At 43.4% G+C, this 16,820-nt stretch overlaps 1 protein-coding gene across 2 annotated transcripts in view; it reads right to left on the bottom strand.

The window, feature by feature from the left end:
* Positions 1–16,820, bottom strand: part of VPS35L (VPS35 endosomal protein sorting factor like) — a 148,249-nt gene that overhangs the window by 46,576 nt on the left and 84,853 nt on the right. For both annotated transcript variants that reach the window (XM_011747083.3, XM_071084199.1), the window contains exons 21-26: positions 16,373–16,458; positions 14,090–14,170; positions 11,562–11,625; positions 8,906–9,004; positions 6,061–6,138; positions 3,613–3,727 (exon numbers count right to left, since the gene is read on the bottom strand). In XM_011747083.3, coding sequence (XP_011745385.2) covers positions 3,613–3,727; positions 6,061–6,138; positions 8,906–9,004; positions 11,562–11,625; positions 14,090–14,170; positions 16,373–16,458 — 523 coding nt within the window. The remainder of the gene's footprint in view (positions 1–3,612; positions 3,728–6,060; positions 6,139–8,905; positions 9,005–11,561; positions 11,626–14,089; positions 14,171–16,372; positions 16,459–16,820) is intronic.

The following is a 16,820-nucleotide window of genomic DNA, read 5'->3' as shown; positions in this document are numbered from 1 at the left end:
CTGGCTTGCAAGTCCTTCATTTCTCCTACATACTCTGGGGTGGTGGGCATGAGCATATGCACCAAATCCCTGCACAATCCAGTCTATGTGCGGCACTAGTGTGTATAAAAAACAGAACCAGGCCTCCCCTGCAACAACCCTTCATCAGCTTCCTGCACCAGCCTGCCTGAGAGTTCAACAGGAGTTTACTTGTCGGGATGGACCCAGCCTTGGGAAAGCCACAGCCTGCTAAAGAAGATACAACCAAGGCCAGATTAAGGGAGGCAAGAAAAAGAACTGGAGGGACGGGGACACTTTATAACCAGCTGCAAGGGGAGGTGTTTAGGGAGGCAAACAAAAGCAGCGCATTTCCATGAGCTTCATTTAATTTATATTTAGCCTTCTCATTCTCAGTAATTGAATGCATTATTTATTTTGGCCAGCAATTGCTGCCTGTGGCTTTCAGGAGAAAAATAATAGGCTTTTAAGGTTTAGCGCCATAGCATTTAGAGACTTGAGTAAAAATCATCGATAAATTATTAAACATGAAGCGGACTCCACATTCCCGCTCTCCTGCAATAGCTGAAAGTGACAGAGGAGGCAGACGAGGAGCCCAGAGTCCTGACACGGAGGGTGCTGTCTTTATCCATGCACAGTGTATGGGGCTGTTCTTACACCAACTGTCCCTCGGTGGGGGCGGAGGATGTTATAGGAAGTACAACAGGGAGAAATTACTCACAGCTCTCCTTCAACACTTCTTGGGAGCACCAAATCTTTGATAAGGGGGATACCTTTATCTAGGTAGAGAATTTTTGTTTTGCTTTCTCAAAAAAAATTACAATGAAGCCCTATATGGGATCTAACCATAAATTTCCCGAGATCCACAACATTCAAATCCATGGTCCTGATTTTATAACAGTGGAAGAAGAAAGATCTAGGCCTCCAAAGCCTCCACCTGCAGTTCTGGTAAGTGTGTCAGAGCTTTGGTATCTGCAGCTCACAATTTGTTCCTATTATTGCAGGTAAAACCAACTCAGGTATGCCTACCTAGGTCCACCATTCCTGAGCTTTTAAAGAAGGAACCCATTTAGAAGCAGATTTAAAATTTCTAATATCCAACAGTCTTCTAATTTTCATCCTGTGCATCACTAGGTTTTTGGTGGTGACTGTTAATTTTTGTTTCTTTCTTTTTTTTTTTTCGAGACAGTCTTACTCTGTTGCTCAGGTGGTGCAATCTCGGCTCACTACAACCTCCACCTCCCAGGTTCAAGCGACTGTTGTGCCTCAGCCTCCCGATAACCCATCATTCTTACCAAAGCAAGCAGTAGGAGAAAGTTCCATGTTGACCTACACACAATGAAGACACGTGCCTGTCCTAGGGGGGAGAGGGGGTATCACAGACAATAAGCAAGTAAACAAACAGAGTAAGCGAGCATCGGATAGTGGAATGTGCAACGATGATGATGAGGATGATGATGCAGAGGTGACAGAGTGGGGCGGGGCGGCGACTCTAGCTAGAGTGGCCAGCAGAGGCCTCCATAAGGAGCTGTGGCTTGTTCTCATCATCTGCCTTGTCATTAAAAAAATTACAACTATCTGGGGAAAGATCATTGTAGAAAGAGAGAACAAAGCCACAAAGGCTCTGCACTGGGAGACCACTGAGCATGTTCAAAGAACAAAAGCAGGCCTGTGTGGCTACAGCAAATGGGAGATGAGGATGCAGGCGGTTGAGGATGGAGGTGGGCAGGCACCAGCTCACAGGGGAACTCAAGAGGCAAGTGTTCAGCTGCACTCAGAAGCTACTGAAGTCCCCCAGGAGTTAAAAGCAAAACCAAGCAGAGTTTTAAAGGTTCCTGGGCAGCAACCATGTATGAAGACTTCACTGCTCAGAGTTGCTCCAGTTGAATCAAGACACAGATGGTCCCCAGAACTTCCATGGCAGTGGTTCAAAGAATGGAGGAGTGACCACTCTCCAACTGGCCCAGAATGCCCTACCAAGACAATGGCAACAAGTGGTGAGGCGCCAGCCTTGGCATAATCTGTGCAGTTGTGTCAGGAAAAGAACCACCACTGAACACCTCAGTCCACCTCCTATGGTGCTATGGAAGTGCCCCAGTATTCCTTTAGGCTTCCCAGTCAATGCAGTGGTGAAGAGGCATGGCTTGAGCCAGACAGATCAGGGGCTGAGAGCTGGCTCAGTGACTCAGGAGTGGACCGACCCCAAGCAAGTTAGCTGGCCACTCTCTGCCTCAGTTTACTCACCTGGGTAATGAGGGACCAACCACAGCACCGGCCCCATGTGGCTGCTGGGAGGATGAAATGAGATAACATGTGCAAAGGGCTTGCCACATCACAAATGCTTCATAAATGTCATGTAAAGATTTCTTTTACCCTCTGTGTTATGGCCTGCAGGGTGGGTACCGTGCTGCTGACCTGCCTGCATGCCCTTGGTGTACACTGTTGCAGCAGGTAACCAGGGTGTCCTGCAGCAAACACTGGGGCTTTCCACCTGAGTGCCTTCTCTTGGCTCAAGTATGGAGCAGGCCAGAATGCCAGGGGGTTAATATCTCAGAAGCAGCGCTCTGTCAATGACAGATGAGAATAAAGGGAAAATCACCTGTCTTCCTTGCCCTTCAGGTGGAGAACCACTGGCTGTGTCTGACAACACCGCCCAGATAGGAATGAGCTTCGGCTGCCCACAGGAATGACCTGTTCGATGGTGCCTGTTTTTCTGGCTGCCTTTCCTTCCCTGTCTCATCTCACATCACCCTTCTGATAGCACTGAGATCACCTTCTCCCAAATAAACGATCCTAAGCATCCTTGCCTAATGGATGGCTTTGGTGCCATCTAGTATGGAAAGATCAGTCTTGGGCAGAAATTTTATCTGTAACAGCAAACTGTAGGGTATTTGTTCTACCACAGATTAGATGGTACTTGTGTGTCTCTGGGGTTTCAAACACACAAACATCAACAACAACAAACAAACATGAATCTGCCACTGTGAAGCAGTCCTCATGTCTCACATTCCCCAGGTGTGCCGAGCTCAGGACGTCTGAGCCGCACGACCTGATCTGTTCTAGGCAGATTTAAGAAGGTTCTTACAGGAAGACATCTGTGCTCTATGATCTGACTCTATAAATGCATGTGTCCAATGTGCTTCCTAGCAGAGAAACAAATTTAAAACTCATCACTTACTATTCTTTTTTTTTTCTTTCCCCCTTAAAGGAATCTCTCTTGGTCGAGCGCAGTGGTTCACGTCTGTAACCCCAGCACTTTGGGAGGCTCACTTGAGCCCAGGTGGGAGGCGGGAGGAACATTTGAGCCCAGGAGTTCAAGACAAGCCCAGGCAACAAAGTGAAATTCCATCTCTATAAAAAATAAAAATAAAAACATTAGCTGTGTGTGGTGGTGTGCGCCTGCAGTCCTAGCTACTCGGGAGGACTGCTTGAGCCCAGGAGTTTGAGGTTACAGGGAACTATGATTGCACTACTACACTCCAGCCTGGGTGACAGAGCGAGACTCTGTCTCTAAAAAAAGAAATCTTTGTCTCTCTCCACACACATATGCACACACCTCAGTCAGTTTTCCTAAGCAGCAAGGGACTGCCCGAGATGACAGAACGATGGACTTACCTTGGGAGAGGCACTGGTTGGCCAAGGCCACCTGACCAGAATGCAGGTAGAGATTGAGACGTGTGAAGATGCCTGCCAGGGAGGGGATGGTGATGAAGCAGTAGGCAACACAGGCCTAGGAGAAGGGGAGAAACATTAACGCTGGCAATGCCACGGTGGCAGAATCATACTCCCGTTTTCATCCCTCATGTATTTCCAAGTAAAGAAACTTACAACAGTGAATCTCCCCATTCTGAGTCCCAATTTTCCCCTCTTGTACAACTCTGCTCTGTCTGATGACCCTCAAGGAGGATGGGGATATGAGGAGAGTGAGTGATAATGCAGGAAAAATAAATCCTCACCCATCATCATGGAAAGTAAATACGTAGCACCTAACATTGATAAACTGAGAAATAGCTGTTTAAACCAATTACTTAAAAATATGGAGATAATTAGAAGTAGTTGCTAAAGAGTTTGAGGTGGCTAGCTGAGGAAAGACAAGCAACGTGACAAAGGGCAGAGCCAGGATGCTTATTTTTTACCGTAATCTTTTCAATATAATTTCGTGTTTAAAAACACAGACATATATTTATTTATTTATTTATTTATTTATTTTTTACTGATACTTTTTATTTTTTATTATACTTTAAGTTCTAGGGTACATGTGCACAACATGTAGGTTTGTTACATATGTATACATGTGCCACATTGGTGTGCTGCCCCCATTAACTTGTCATTTACATTAGGTGTATCTCCTAATGCTATCACTGCCCTCTTCCCCCTCCCCACAATAGGTCCTGGTGTGTGAGGTTCCCCTTCCTGTGTGCAAGTGATCTTATTGTTCAATTCCCACCTATGAGTGAGAACATGCGGTGTTTGGTTTTCTGTTCTTGCGACAGTTTGCTGAGAATGATGGTTTCCAGCTGCATCCATGTACCTACAAAGGACACCAACTCATCCTTTTTTATGGCTTCATAGTATTCCATGGTGTATATGTGCCATATTTTCTTAATCCAATCTGTCACTGATGGACATTTGGGTTGATTCCAAGTCTTTGCTATTGTGAATAGTGCCGCAATAAACATACGTGTGCATGTGTCTTTATAGCAGCATGACTTATAATCCTTTGGGTATATACCCAGTAATGGGATGGCTGGGTCAAATGGTATTTCTAGTTCTAGATCCTTGAGGAATTGCCACACTGTTTTCCACAATGGTTGAACTAGTTTACAGTCCCACCAACAGTGTAAAAGTGTTCTTATTTCTTCACATCCTCTCCAGCACCTGTTGTTTCCTTTTCAATGATTGCCATTCTAACTGGTGTGAGATGGTGTCTCATTGTGGTTTTGATTTGCATTTCTCTGATGATGAGTGATGATGAGCATTTTTTCATGAAAAAACACAGACATACATTTCTTTCTTAAAATTTTGAGCAGGGCTGGGTGCAGTGGCTCACACCTGTCATCCCAACACTTTGGGAGGCTGAGGCAGGAGGATCATTTGAGGCCAGGAGTTTAAGACCAGCCTGGGCAACCTAGTGAGACTCCCCATCTCTACAAAAAAACAAAAAAATTATCTAGGCATGGTGGTTATAGTGAGCTATGATGGTACCACTGCACTCCTGCCTGGGTGACAGAGTAAGACCCTGTCTCCAAAAATAAATACATGAATGAATAGATAAATAAATTTTGAGAAGCATCACATCTGATAAAATTTTCAGCTTCAAGAAGCTGAAAATGATTTTTCAAAGTTTAACATCAGGCTGGGTGCGGTGGCTCACACCTGTAATCCCAGCACTTTGGGAGGCCAAGGCGGGCAGATAACTTGAGGACAGGAGTTTGAAACCAGCCCGGCCAACATGGTGAAACCCCCATCTCTACTAAAAATACAAAAATATTAGCCGGGCATGGTGGCATGTGCCTGTAATCCCAGCTACTCGGGAGGCTGAAGTAGGAGAATCACTTGAACTTGGGAGGCGGAGGTTGCAGTGAGCTGAGGTCGCATCACTACACTCCATCCTGGGCAAAAGAGCAAGATTCCGTCTCAAAAAAAACAAAAACAAAGTTGGGCATCATTTTTATCTAGAGGAAAAAAGGTCTTTCAGTTATAAGAACAATATTATTATATATATTTTTATATTAGAAACTTTTATATTTTATAAAATATGTGTTATATTAGTATATGAGAAAATGAAAGCTAATTCAGCTGGCACATAAAAATGCAGATCCATCGCTCATTCACCTTCCCCACAACACATATTAAAATTCAGACTCATTTAACCATTTCTCTTGAAAACATTAGAAAATAGATCATCCCATAGATACAGGGAAAAATTAATCTGAAAAATCAATACTAAACCATTCTTATCATGACATATTCATCTTTTTCTGGGAAGAGTAATTTAGTAACCCGCAAGCTAAACAGCCCACTGGAGTTCGAAGTCTGACAGTCCTTATCTTGAGAACATACCCGGACAAATGCAGCCGTCTTTCTGGAATGATTTCCTTTCATTAGTTTTCTTGTCTCCATTGCCAACCGGTTCACACTCTGAATGTGTTAATAAAACAGAAATGGTAATGAAGTGATGGCTGATTCGGATGAATGTTTTCCATAGAAATTTGAACATTAACTACATACAGGTCAATGAGAACAAGCCTTCTAGGACCAAGACTGGTTAACACCAAACCTTGAAATGCCAAAGGGGTCATCAGGCCTGATCCAATCATGGCTTGAGCAAACAGCTCCAAGAGGGTAGAACAAAAGACAGTGTTTGCTACGTTAGTCATGCCTTTTGATCAGCATTAGAAGTGACCATTTTCTGGCTTAATGAATAGCTGGGACTCACTTGCTCCATTTCCAGAAATCCTACCACACCAAAGTTTAAGAATGTAGAGATCTTAAGAGACACCTCCAAAGCATACCATTTAGATAATCAGACCACACCATTCAGCTATACAATACCAACAATAAGAACAATAATGATAGTAGCCACATCATCACTAATAGTGTTCCAAGTACTATTTAAGAGCTATACATTCATTGGTTCGCTTAAGCTGCATAATCCCAGGGTGGATACTATTACCTTCCCTGTTTTCCAGATAAAGTTTCTAGATTTAGGTCTTAAGTTTAGTTGTGCTAAATAACTTGCTAACCAGCAAATAAATACATATGAAAGTTATTCTCCTTGAATAGACATGAAATAATGAAAGAGCTTTAGGGAACCCTTCCACAGATATAAAAAGTGTGGACCTGCGGTTCCCAAACTGTGCACCATGGCACCCTGGGGTGCTGCAGCAAAGGCAGTAAATTCACAGGGGTGTCACAGTTTTTTAGGGTAACACAGCAATATTTGTTTGTTGCCACTTTGTTTTTTTTTTTTTTTTTGAGACGGAGTCTTGCTCTGTCGCCCAGGCTGGAGTGCAGTGGCCGGATCTCAGCTCACTGCAAGCTCCGCCTTTCGGGTTCACACCATTCTCCTGCCTCAGCCTCCCGAGTAGCTGGGACTACAGGCGCCCGCCACCTCGCCCGGCTAGTTTTTTGTATTTTTTAGTAGAGACAGGGTTTCACCAGGTTAGACAGGATGGTCTCGATCTCCTGACCTTGTGATCCGCCCGTCTCGGCCTCCCAAAGTGCTGGGATTACAGGCTTGAGCCACCACGCCCAGCCTGTTTGTTGCCACTTTGCAAAGCACTGGTGCAAGGCTGATTTGATGATGGATTGCTTTATATCCCTTATAGCCACATCATATATTCGTAAAACTTGTTTTTTGTGGCTACTGTGATCAAAAGCAAGTTTAATTGCTATGCAAAAATAAATGTAAAAAAAGTGAATGTAAAACAAGAAATAAACAAGATATGCCTCATAAGTACACACCCATCATTACTAATTATGGCTAAGAAAAAAATAGGCCAGGCTTGGTGGTTCATGTCCTAATCCTAGGACTTTGGGACGCCGAAGCAGGTGGATTACCTTAGGTCAGGAGTTCAAGACCAGCCTGGCCAAGATGGTGAAATCTCATCTCTACTAAAAAATACAAAAAATTAGCCGGCCATGGTGGCAGGCACCTGTAATTACAGCTACTCGGGAGGCTGAGGCAAGAGAATCACTTGAACCCAGGACGTGGAGGTTGCAATGAGCCAAAATCGTGCCATTGCACTCTAGCCTGGGCAACAGAGCAAAAACTCCGTCTCAAAAAAGAAAAGAAAAAAAGGTATTATTTTTCTTTCAATTTATATATATATTTTCTTCAAATGGCTATCAAGTTGTAAGAGCATAAATACTTAAGTTGTCTGAACCTAACTTCTTTTTTTTTTTTTTTTTGAGATGAAGTCTCTCTTTGTTGCCTAGGCTAGAGTATAGAGTGCAGTATCATGATCTCTGCTCACTGCAACCTCCACCTCCCAGATTCAAGTGATTCTTCTGCCCCAGCCTCCCAAGTAGCTGGGACAACAGGTGCCTGCCACCATGCCTGGCTAATTTTGGTATTTTTAGTAGAGACAGGGTTTCACCATATTGGCCAGGCTGGTCTCAAACTCCTGACCTCAAGTGATCTGCCAGCCTCAGACTCCCAAAGTGCTAGGATTACAGGTGTGAGCCATCACATCCAGCCTAAACCTAACTTCTTAATAAACAGGGCTGTTATTAATTCTTTTGGTCTGAGAGCACCATAAAAAGTTACTGAGAGATGCCACGATCCAAGAAAGTTGGGAACCTCTTGTTAGGTAAGAAAGGGCTCCTTCTGGTTAGATTTCTGTAAATCACTTAACTCTGTTGCTGGCATGCAGAAATGAGAAAATGCAAATCTCACAGAAAAACAGATCAATAAAACCAAAGTTGTAAGTTTATTAACCTTTGAGAAAGCACCTTTCACACCATAGAGAACAGTAACAAAACAGGACCAGAAGAATCCCATATTAAGGCTGGGTACAGTGGTTCATGCCTATAATCCCAGCATTTTGGGAGGCCAAGGCAGGAGGATTGCTAGATGTGAGGAATTTGAGACCAGCCTGGGCAACACAGTGAGACCTCATCTCTCAAAAAACAGAAAAACAAAAAACAAAAAAACCAATATTTAAAATAGCCGGGCATGGTGGCTTGAGCTGGTAGTCCCAGCTACTTAGGAGGCTGAGACAGGAGGATTGCTTGAGCCCAGGAGTTCAAGGCTACAGTGAGCTATGATTGTGCCACTGCACTCTAGCCTGGGTGACAGAGTGAGACCCTGTCTCTAATAAAATAAAATAAAAATAAATGATTGGGATGTAGATGATCAATAAATATGTATTGAGAGAAGAAAGTAATGAATGAAGATACTTACATGAATCAGCTGCACAAGAACAGGCTCCAGATTGCAAAACATTGACCTGGACTCAACATAAAAACTCAGCTGTTGTTCAAAATCACGGCCAAAGGAAACCTAGAATCAAGGAGAAAGATGCTGAAGGGGACAGTGGTATTTTTAGAGGGAACACAAGCACATGGTATGACTGAAATATTATTATTGCCACCTCATCTTTATGACATGGGCACTGGACTAGAACAGAAGAAGTCAGGGGGTATAAAGCAGAAGCTCAGAGTGTAAATAGAATTTCCCAGGCTCCGAAGGAAACCACTGGAAAGGGAATAATGGGATATTGTTTGTCAGCTGTGGCCTTTTCACAGAACATAAATGTGGTTATTGGGGGCCATTTGTCAGAAGGTTTGCCATCATAACGGTCACACCTTTCTGCTTCCTGATGAAGAGCCAACCTCGGCAGCTCACTGGTGGCTACAGAAGCCATAGATGGAAGTTTCTCCACCATTAAACCATCACCTCGTCTCCTATTTCTTCAAATTTATGAACAGCTGGTTAGTAAGAAAAACTTTACTGTACATCAATCATTTTTGTCCAGATGAGGTTTAATATCGTCATTTCCATTACAGCTATCATGTTTCATATCTGATTTCCTTATATTCTTTTCCATAATAACTCGGCAACTTTCAGACAATGCCGTAAAAAGATAAATACCACATGATGAGTACAAAAAGCAAGGACAACGGAGAGTGACCTGGGAAAATCCATAGGTCGGTTTTCTAACACAGGAATTGAAAGGCTAATCCTGAATTTTCATCAAAATTGATATTTCACCCACAGAGTCAGGTGGACCAATCAACCCGCATTATTGAACAAGTCAGAATTTCAAGGTTATTTTCAAAGTGATCTCGTCATTTTCGTCTCTGTCAGCTTTGGTCCTGACTTTTCTACTAAAATAGAAGATATTGGCAGCAGTTGGTGTTTTGGCACCCACAATGAAGGCGAAGACTGTTCAGGCTGGGATAGTATAATGGTGGGATGTTCCCAAAGGAGGCTGCAGGAATCCCTCCACCTCTGCTTGCCCCTCTGCAATGTCTCTGTGGACTACCCGCATCAAAACGCAGAGGCTCTTCCCCTCCAGACTGGCCCTGTGACTTGCTTTGACCCACAGATTGCAGTAGAATGTGGCCAGGGTTTACTGTGTGATTTCTTTTTTTTTTTTTTTTTTTATTTCCGAGACGGAATTTTGCTCTTGTTGCCCAGGCTGGAGTGTGCAGTGGCATGGTCTTGGCTCGCCGCAACCTCTGCCTCCCGGGTTCAAGCAATTCTCCTGCCTCAGTCTCCCGAGTAGCTGGGATTACAGGCATGTACCACCACACCTGGCTAATTTTGTATTTTTAGCAGAGACAGGGTCTCACCATGTTGGTCAGGCTGGTCTTGACCTCCTGACCACAGGTGATCCACCTGCCTCAGTCTCCCAAAGTGCTGGGATTACAGGAATGAGCCACCGCGCCCGTCCTCACTGTGTGATTTCTAAGACTTGGCCTTAAAATGCCTCGCTGCTTCTGTCTGTGCCTTCATAGAAGGCAACACCAAGCAAGAAAGCTCAGTTGAAACCACTGACTGAGAACAGTGGAGAGAAAGAGAGGACATGGAAGAAAACCAAGATGGCCGCAGCCCATATCCAGCACCAAAGCCCTGGAGAAGGGAACATGGCCACTGTGGCTCCTCCAGCCGAATCGTGCCACACCAGTGCCACACCACACTGCCTGCAGCAGCCTGGTTACCGAGCTGATCCACGGTTTAAGAAAAAATAAAAAACTGATGCTGGGCGCAGTGGCTCAGGCCTATAATCCCCGCACTTTAGGAGGCCGAGGCTGGAGGATTGTTTGAAGCCAGGAGTTGGAAACCAGCCTGGGCAACATACCAAGACCCTCGTCTCGAACCCACCCCCCCCCAAAAAAAAAAAAAAAAAAAAAAAAAGCCCTGTTATTTAAAACCACCAAGTTTTGGGATGAGCTATTACTCAGCAGTAGGTAAGTAAAACAGATGGGGAGTGGCTATCTGGCGTTTTGCCTGCCCGGCATAGTTTCCATCGCCATCAGATGATTTGCATCAGCTGCTTCAGGGCACACCTTCTTTCCACTCTAGGCCCTCTTGACTCAGGTCACCCAGGTGTGCCTGGGGCCACGACCCGTGTTAATCCAAAGAGACTCAATCCCAGGACTTCGTTGGAGCCCCGCCTGCCGGGCTGCAGAGCTGGGGGACTGGAAACCTGGAACTGTGGTGGAGCAAGCCCAGCTGAGCTGGGGGCCAACGGGGCAGAGTCCGGGGCTAAAGACAGACAGGGAAGGCAGGTCCTGATGACATCCGGGAGACCCTGAGCCCGGCTGCTGCTTTGGAGAGTTCCAGCCCACTGGACTTTTTGTCCCATGAGCCAAGAAATCCCTCCTCCCATCACCCACCACGCCCCCCCACCTTTTTCCTCCTAAGCCAGTTTGTCTTGGCTCTCTTTGCCCCCAGGGGAGTTCTGGCTAATGTAAGATGTTTTCTAATTTCATCTTATCTCACTAAGAATGAAAAGCACCAGAGAACATAATGTTAACTGCTTTCGCCAGAATAAGGATAAACAATTACATCACACTTCCAAGTGCACTGAAACTTCTTCCCTAAGACTTACCATTTTTATAAATCCATTAATCAAATATGACAGCATCCTTTTTTCATCCTCAAGAGTGAGTGCACTAAAATCAATAATTGTACATAATTAACACGGAGGTAACAGATGAAAGTTTCTAAAGAAAAAAATACACAAGGGGTAAGTAATTTAACGGGTAAGAACATTTTGCATTTTCTAGATATAAAAAACTCCGTTTATTTTTCCTTTGATAAAAATACATAATCACAATTAACATAATTTAAATATGTTTCTCATCTCCCTCAAAGATGCTGTTCTCAAGATATATTTATTAACAAGAAAAGAAAAGGTAACTTTCACTTATTTGGAACTTGGGCAGCAAGGTCTAATGTCAAGTTCTGTACTTCAGGGAAATTTCACTGAATGTTTTATTTAAAAAATAAATGGAATTTATGTTGAATTTCCACCAGCAGGGTGTGCTGGTTCACACCTGTAATCCCAGCACTTAGGAAGGCAGAGGTAGCAGGTTCGTTTGAGCCTAGGAGTTGGAGAGTTGGAGACCAGCCTGGGCAACATGACGAGACCCCATTCTCCCCAAAAAGGAAACAGAAATATTTCCAATGTACAGCAAAGTTGAAAGAATTTTCCAGTAAATACGCATACCACCCACCACCGAAATCCTGCCATCACCGTTTTATTTTACACATAATTATCCACTCCCCTCTCCATCCATCAATCCGTCTTATTTTTTTGATACATTGTAAAGTAAATCTCAGGTCTCAGTTGCTTCTATTTAATAGAAAATTTAACACGAATATAAGGAAGAAAAAGTCAAATCGTTATAGTTTTGATTATACTTGTGAAGGCCTACCAATAGTTCCCCAAATTTATTTTTTAAAAATTTTAAGAGCGTAGAGAAAACAGGAGTCAAGGTTTTTGCTTGTCGGTTTGTTCTTGGAGAAAACGTTTTGGCAAAGATTGCCCATTGTCCTTCAATACAAACGTCCACTTTGTTCTTTATTTGTTTTTGTTTTGAGATGGAGTTTCGCTCTTGTGGCCCAGGCTAGAGTGCAATGTCGTGATCTTGGATCATGGCAACCTGTGCCTCCCAGGTTCAAGTGATTCTCCTGCCTCAGCCTCCCAAGTAGCTGGGATTACAGGCATGTGCCACTAAGCCTGGCTAATTTTTTGTATTATTATTATTATTATTTTTTAGTAGAGATGGGGTTTCACCATGTTGGCCAGGCTGATCTCAAACTCCTGACCTCAGGTGATCCACTCATCTTGGTCTCTTAAAGTGCTGGGATCACAGGTATAAGACACCACACCCAGCCCCACTTTGTTCTTAGAACAACATTCCCTAGCCTCCTTCCCAGTTAGGGGTGGCTATGGGACACTTCTGAACAATGCGATGTGAACACAAGTGACGTGTGAGCCTTCCCAGCTTTGTCCCCAAAAGAAAGCTGCTGTTCCCCATTGCCCACAGGCCAGAATGTGGACATGGTTTAGGTACGTCAGCTTCCAGGAAGAAGACAAGGACAACACCCCAGATAGATTGGGAGAACAATAAGACAGAAATAACCTGAGTCCCTGGATGATGTTTGAAAGAAGAGCTGCCCTACCCCTACCTTCTGGTCTGTCTACTATGCACAATTTTAACAAGACAGAAATCAACCTTCTATTTTACTTAAGCCAAAACCCGATATCTCACGAATCTAAGTGCCTGTCTGGATGCCTTTTGTGTCTTTATTTCTATTTTTGTCCAACTAAAGTCTACCGGCTCCATTTTTATGAAATGCCTCGACACTTTGATTTTCATAACTACCCATGAATTTGAAAGCACAAAAAATCATAGAAGATTCTAAAATGCAGAGAAAACAAAGAAGAAATACAATTCGTCTTGTTGATGGTTAAGTTCCAAAACAATTTTCTCCATTCTTGTAACATTTTCCAGTAAATCAAGCTGCTGTGTTTAAAAATTCTTTGGGGACTAAAATTTCAGCCACAAACAAGCAGGAATTGCCCTAAGCATAGTCAAATGAAAACATATTTTAAAAATAAACAAACAAAAACCAGAAAGCAAAGCAGTGACTATTCAGCCTTTGACTGAAAGGTAACGCCTGTGGATAGGCCTCAGCCTCAAGTATACCGAGGAAATAAAGTCCTTCATTTAAGAAATGTGAGCAGTTTCATTTGAATTTCAAATAATTGGCTAATAAAGAGATGAAATAAAAAGGCTATGTTACTGGATGAGTGAGCTCATTATTATACTATCTGCTGCTCTCAGAAATCTCCAAGAGACACGGAGTTTGAGTTCACTTGAATGAAACCAGCTTTTTACCCACAACATAAATTCCTTTCTAACCACATCTGCCACGTCACTTTCTCAAGAAGGTTACCCTCAGCCTCCTTCCTCTCCTAGACTGGAATGTCTTCGTTAGCAAGAATTTGAATACCCCCAATAAAGTAATATTATTCACAGTGGCAGCTTAAAGAATCATTCCCTAATGTTCTATTAGGTGGCATTAAGACCCAATTCATGTTATATTTCAGCCGCAAGCATGGCTTACTTCACGGAGTCATGCATGGTCTTGCAAACGTGCAAAAGGGCATTCAAAATGACCGGGTCCTTGGTGGGCTCTTGTTGATGCCTAGGAGACATTTAAAGGTAAAAGTCAAAGTTTTGTCCACTGACAGCACTGTAAGAGTGGATTCAGTTTTCATCCACTGTACACATTTGAAAAGCAGCAAATTATCCAGCTGGCATTTCACCCAGCCCAGTTTACCAGTAATGAGCCGTGTTCTGGTTGTCTCAGAATTCTTTTTTTAATTTTTGAGATGGAGTCTCACTCTGTCACCCAGGCTGGAGTGCAGTGGTGTGACCTCAGCTCACTGCAGCCTCTGCCTCCTGGGTTCAAGTGATCCTCCTGCCTCAGCCTCCCAAGTAGCTGGGACTACAGGCGTGTGCCACCACACCTGGCTAATTTTTGTATTTTTGGTAGACACAGGGTTTCACCATGTTGGCCAGGCTGCTCTTGAACTCCTGGCCTCAAGTGATCGGCCTGCCTCAGTCTCCCAAAGTGTTAGGATTACAGGCATGAGCCACCACATCTGGCCCAGAATTCTTTAAATAACAAGTTTGCTCTTCTACACACATGATAACTTCTCCTAACTGCAAAATCACAGAAAAACTCTTCCCTTTCCTAAACCAGGTGGGCTAAGGGCAAACCTGTTTTTTGTTTGTTTGTTTGTTTGTTTTTACTATGCTTCTCATACCTTCTGAAGCTCCCCACAACCTGTCTGTCACTGTGTTTTTAACAGGCAAATTTTGCCAGGCAAAATTATTCATTTGGTTTTTCAAAAATATAAAAGGGCAAACTTATAACAAATATTTAGGTAAGTAAATTAGGTATATTTATTCCAAGCAAATTAATTAGGAATTAATATCAATCCTTAGGAAGGAATTAATCTTTTAGAAAGATGACAAGAAAAGCTTAAAACATTTGAGCAATATCAAACTCAATTTTCCAAACTGAACCATATCTATAGATACTTAATATTTAAAGTAACTGTAGCCTTTTTTAACTTAACCTTGTCCTAAAAAATAATATATTGTACATGAAATCACATTAAACTATACACTGCCTAATACATTTAAAATAAATATGTAACTTTAAAAATAAAAACAGGCCAGGTGCGCTGGCTCATGCCTATAATCCTAGCACTTTGGGAGGCCGAGGTGGGCAGATCACCTGAGGTCAGGAGTTCGAGACCAGCCTGGCCACCATGGCGAAACCCTGTCTCTACTAAAAATACAAAAAAATTAGCCAGGCATGGAGGTGGGTGCCTGTAATCCCAGCTACTTGGGAGGCTGAGGCAGGAGAATTGCTTGAACCCAGGAGGTGAAGGTTGCAGTCAGCCAAGATCGTGCCACTGCACTCCAGCCTGGGTGACAGAGTAGGGCCCTGCCTCAAAATAAATTTTAAAAATAATGAAATAAAAATAAAACCCTAGCTAGGCAAGGTGGCTCACACCTATAATCCCAGCACTTTGGGAGGCTAAGGTGGGTGGATGGCTTGAGCCCAGGAGATGAAAACCAGCTTGGGCAACATAGAGAGACCCTGTCTCTACAAACAATACAAAAATCAGCTGGGTTGTAGTGGCACACACCTGTAGCCCCAGCTACCTGGAAGGCTGAGGCAGGAGGATCACCTGAGCGTGAGAAGCTCGAGGCTGCAGTGAACTATAATTGTGCCACTGCACTCCAGCCTGGATGACAGAGTGAGACCTTGTCTCAAAACAAAAACAAAAACACCTTTTTTCCATGCACCACCTTAAAATTATTTCATGTACCACTAGCAGTTGGACAGTTTCGGGAAACACAGATTTAATCCAAAAAATGAAAAGAACTAAATTTGATTTTTTTTCTTTTCTGTTAAAGAGCTAAATTTGAAAACTGATCACAAATTAGTCAGCTACATAACTAAACACTGAAGATGAAAACCTTTCTAGCACCGGTGCCTTCTTCATAAGTATGTATGCCCTGATTTGTATCCTTAAAAATGTGACTCTTGAGGGAATTTATCAAAAGACTCCTCCTTCTAAAAACATATCAAAGTAAAATGGAGCTGCTGGCAGGGCTCATGATAACACTTGCTAGTCTGTCTTCTTAAACACGAATTACAAACTTTTATCATGACTGCTGCCTTTAATGTGGCTTTCCTTCCAGTGTGGTTTTCTGTATGAAATACGTACACATCACTTGGCCTCAAAGTGCAAGAACTGATTTTTTAGCAACAGGTTTCACAAGGGCACTGGGAATCAAGGCTTCCGCTGCACGCCGTGGCACTCACTTGATAAAGGCGTCCATGATGCACTTGCAAACCTCCACCCGCACACTCTCTTTTTGGAACATGTCCAGAAACGGCAGAAATTTTTCCTATAAATAAAGCAAGCATTCTATATGCAAATGACACAAGTTACTGGAAGGAAGGAATCTGTGGGTCTCTTTTAATGTGGAGGTCAAAAAAGCAGAACAGAGGTTCATCTCTCTGAGTCAGGTCAGATGAGGACTCCTCTGAAATCAGGGAGAGGACCTGACTGGGCTTGTAAAAAGCTGTTACTGAGCCAGGCACAGTAGCTTATGTCTGTAATCCCAGCACTTTGGGAGGCCGAGGTGGGTGGATCACTTGAGGCCAGGAGTTCAAGACCAGCCTGGCCAACATGGCGAAACCCTGTCTCTACTAAAAATACAAAAATTAGACAGGTGTACCGGTGCATGTCTGTAGTCCCAGCTACTTG

This window comes from Macaca nemestrina, chromosome 18 (genome assembly GCF_043159975.1).
Source record: "Macaca nemestrina isolate mMacNem1 chromosome 18, mMacNem.hap1, whole genome shotgun sequence".
Taxonomy (NCBI): domain Eukaryota; kingdom Metazoa; phylum Chordata; class Mammalia; order Primates; family Cercopithecidae; genus Macaca; species Macaca nemestrina.
The sequence above is the reverse complement of the archived record's forward strand: the minus strand, read 5'-3'. Positions and strand labels throughout refer to the sequence as shown.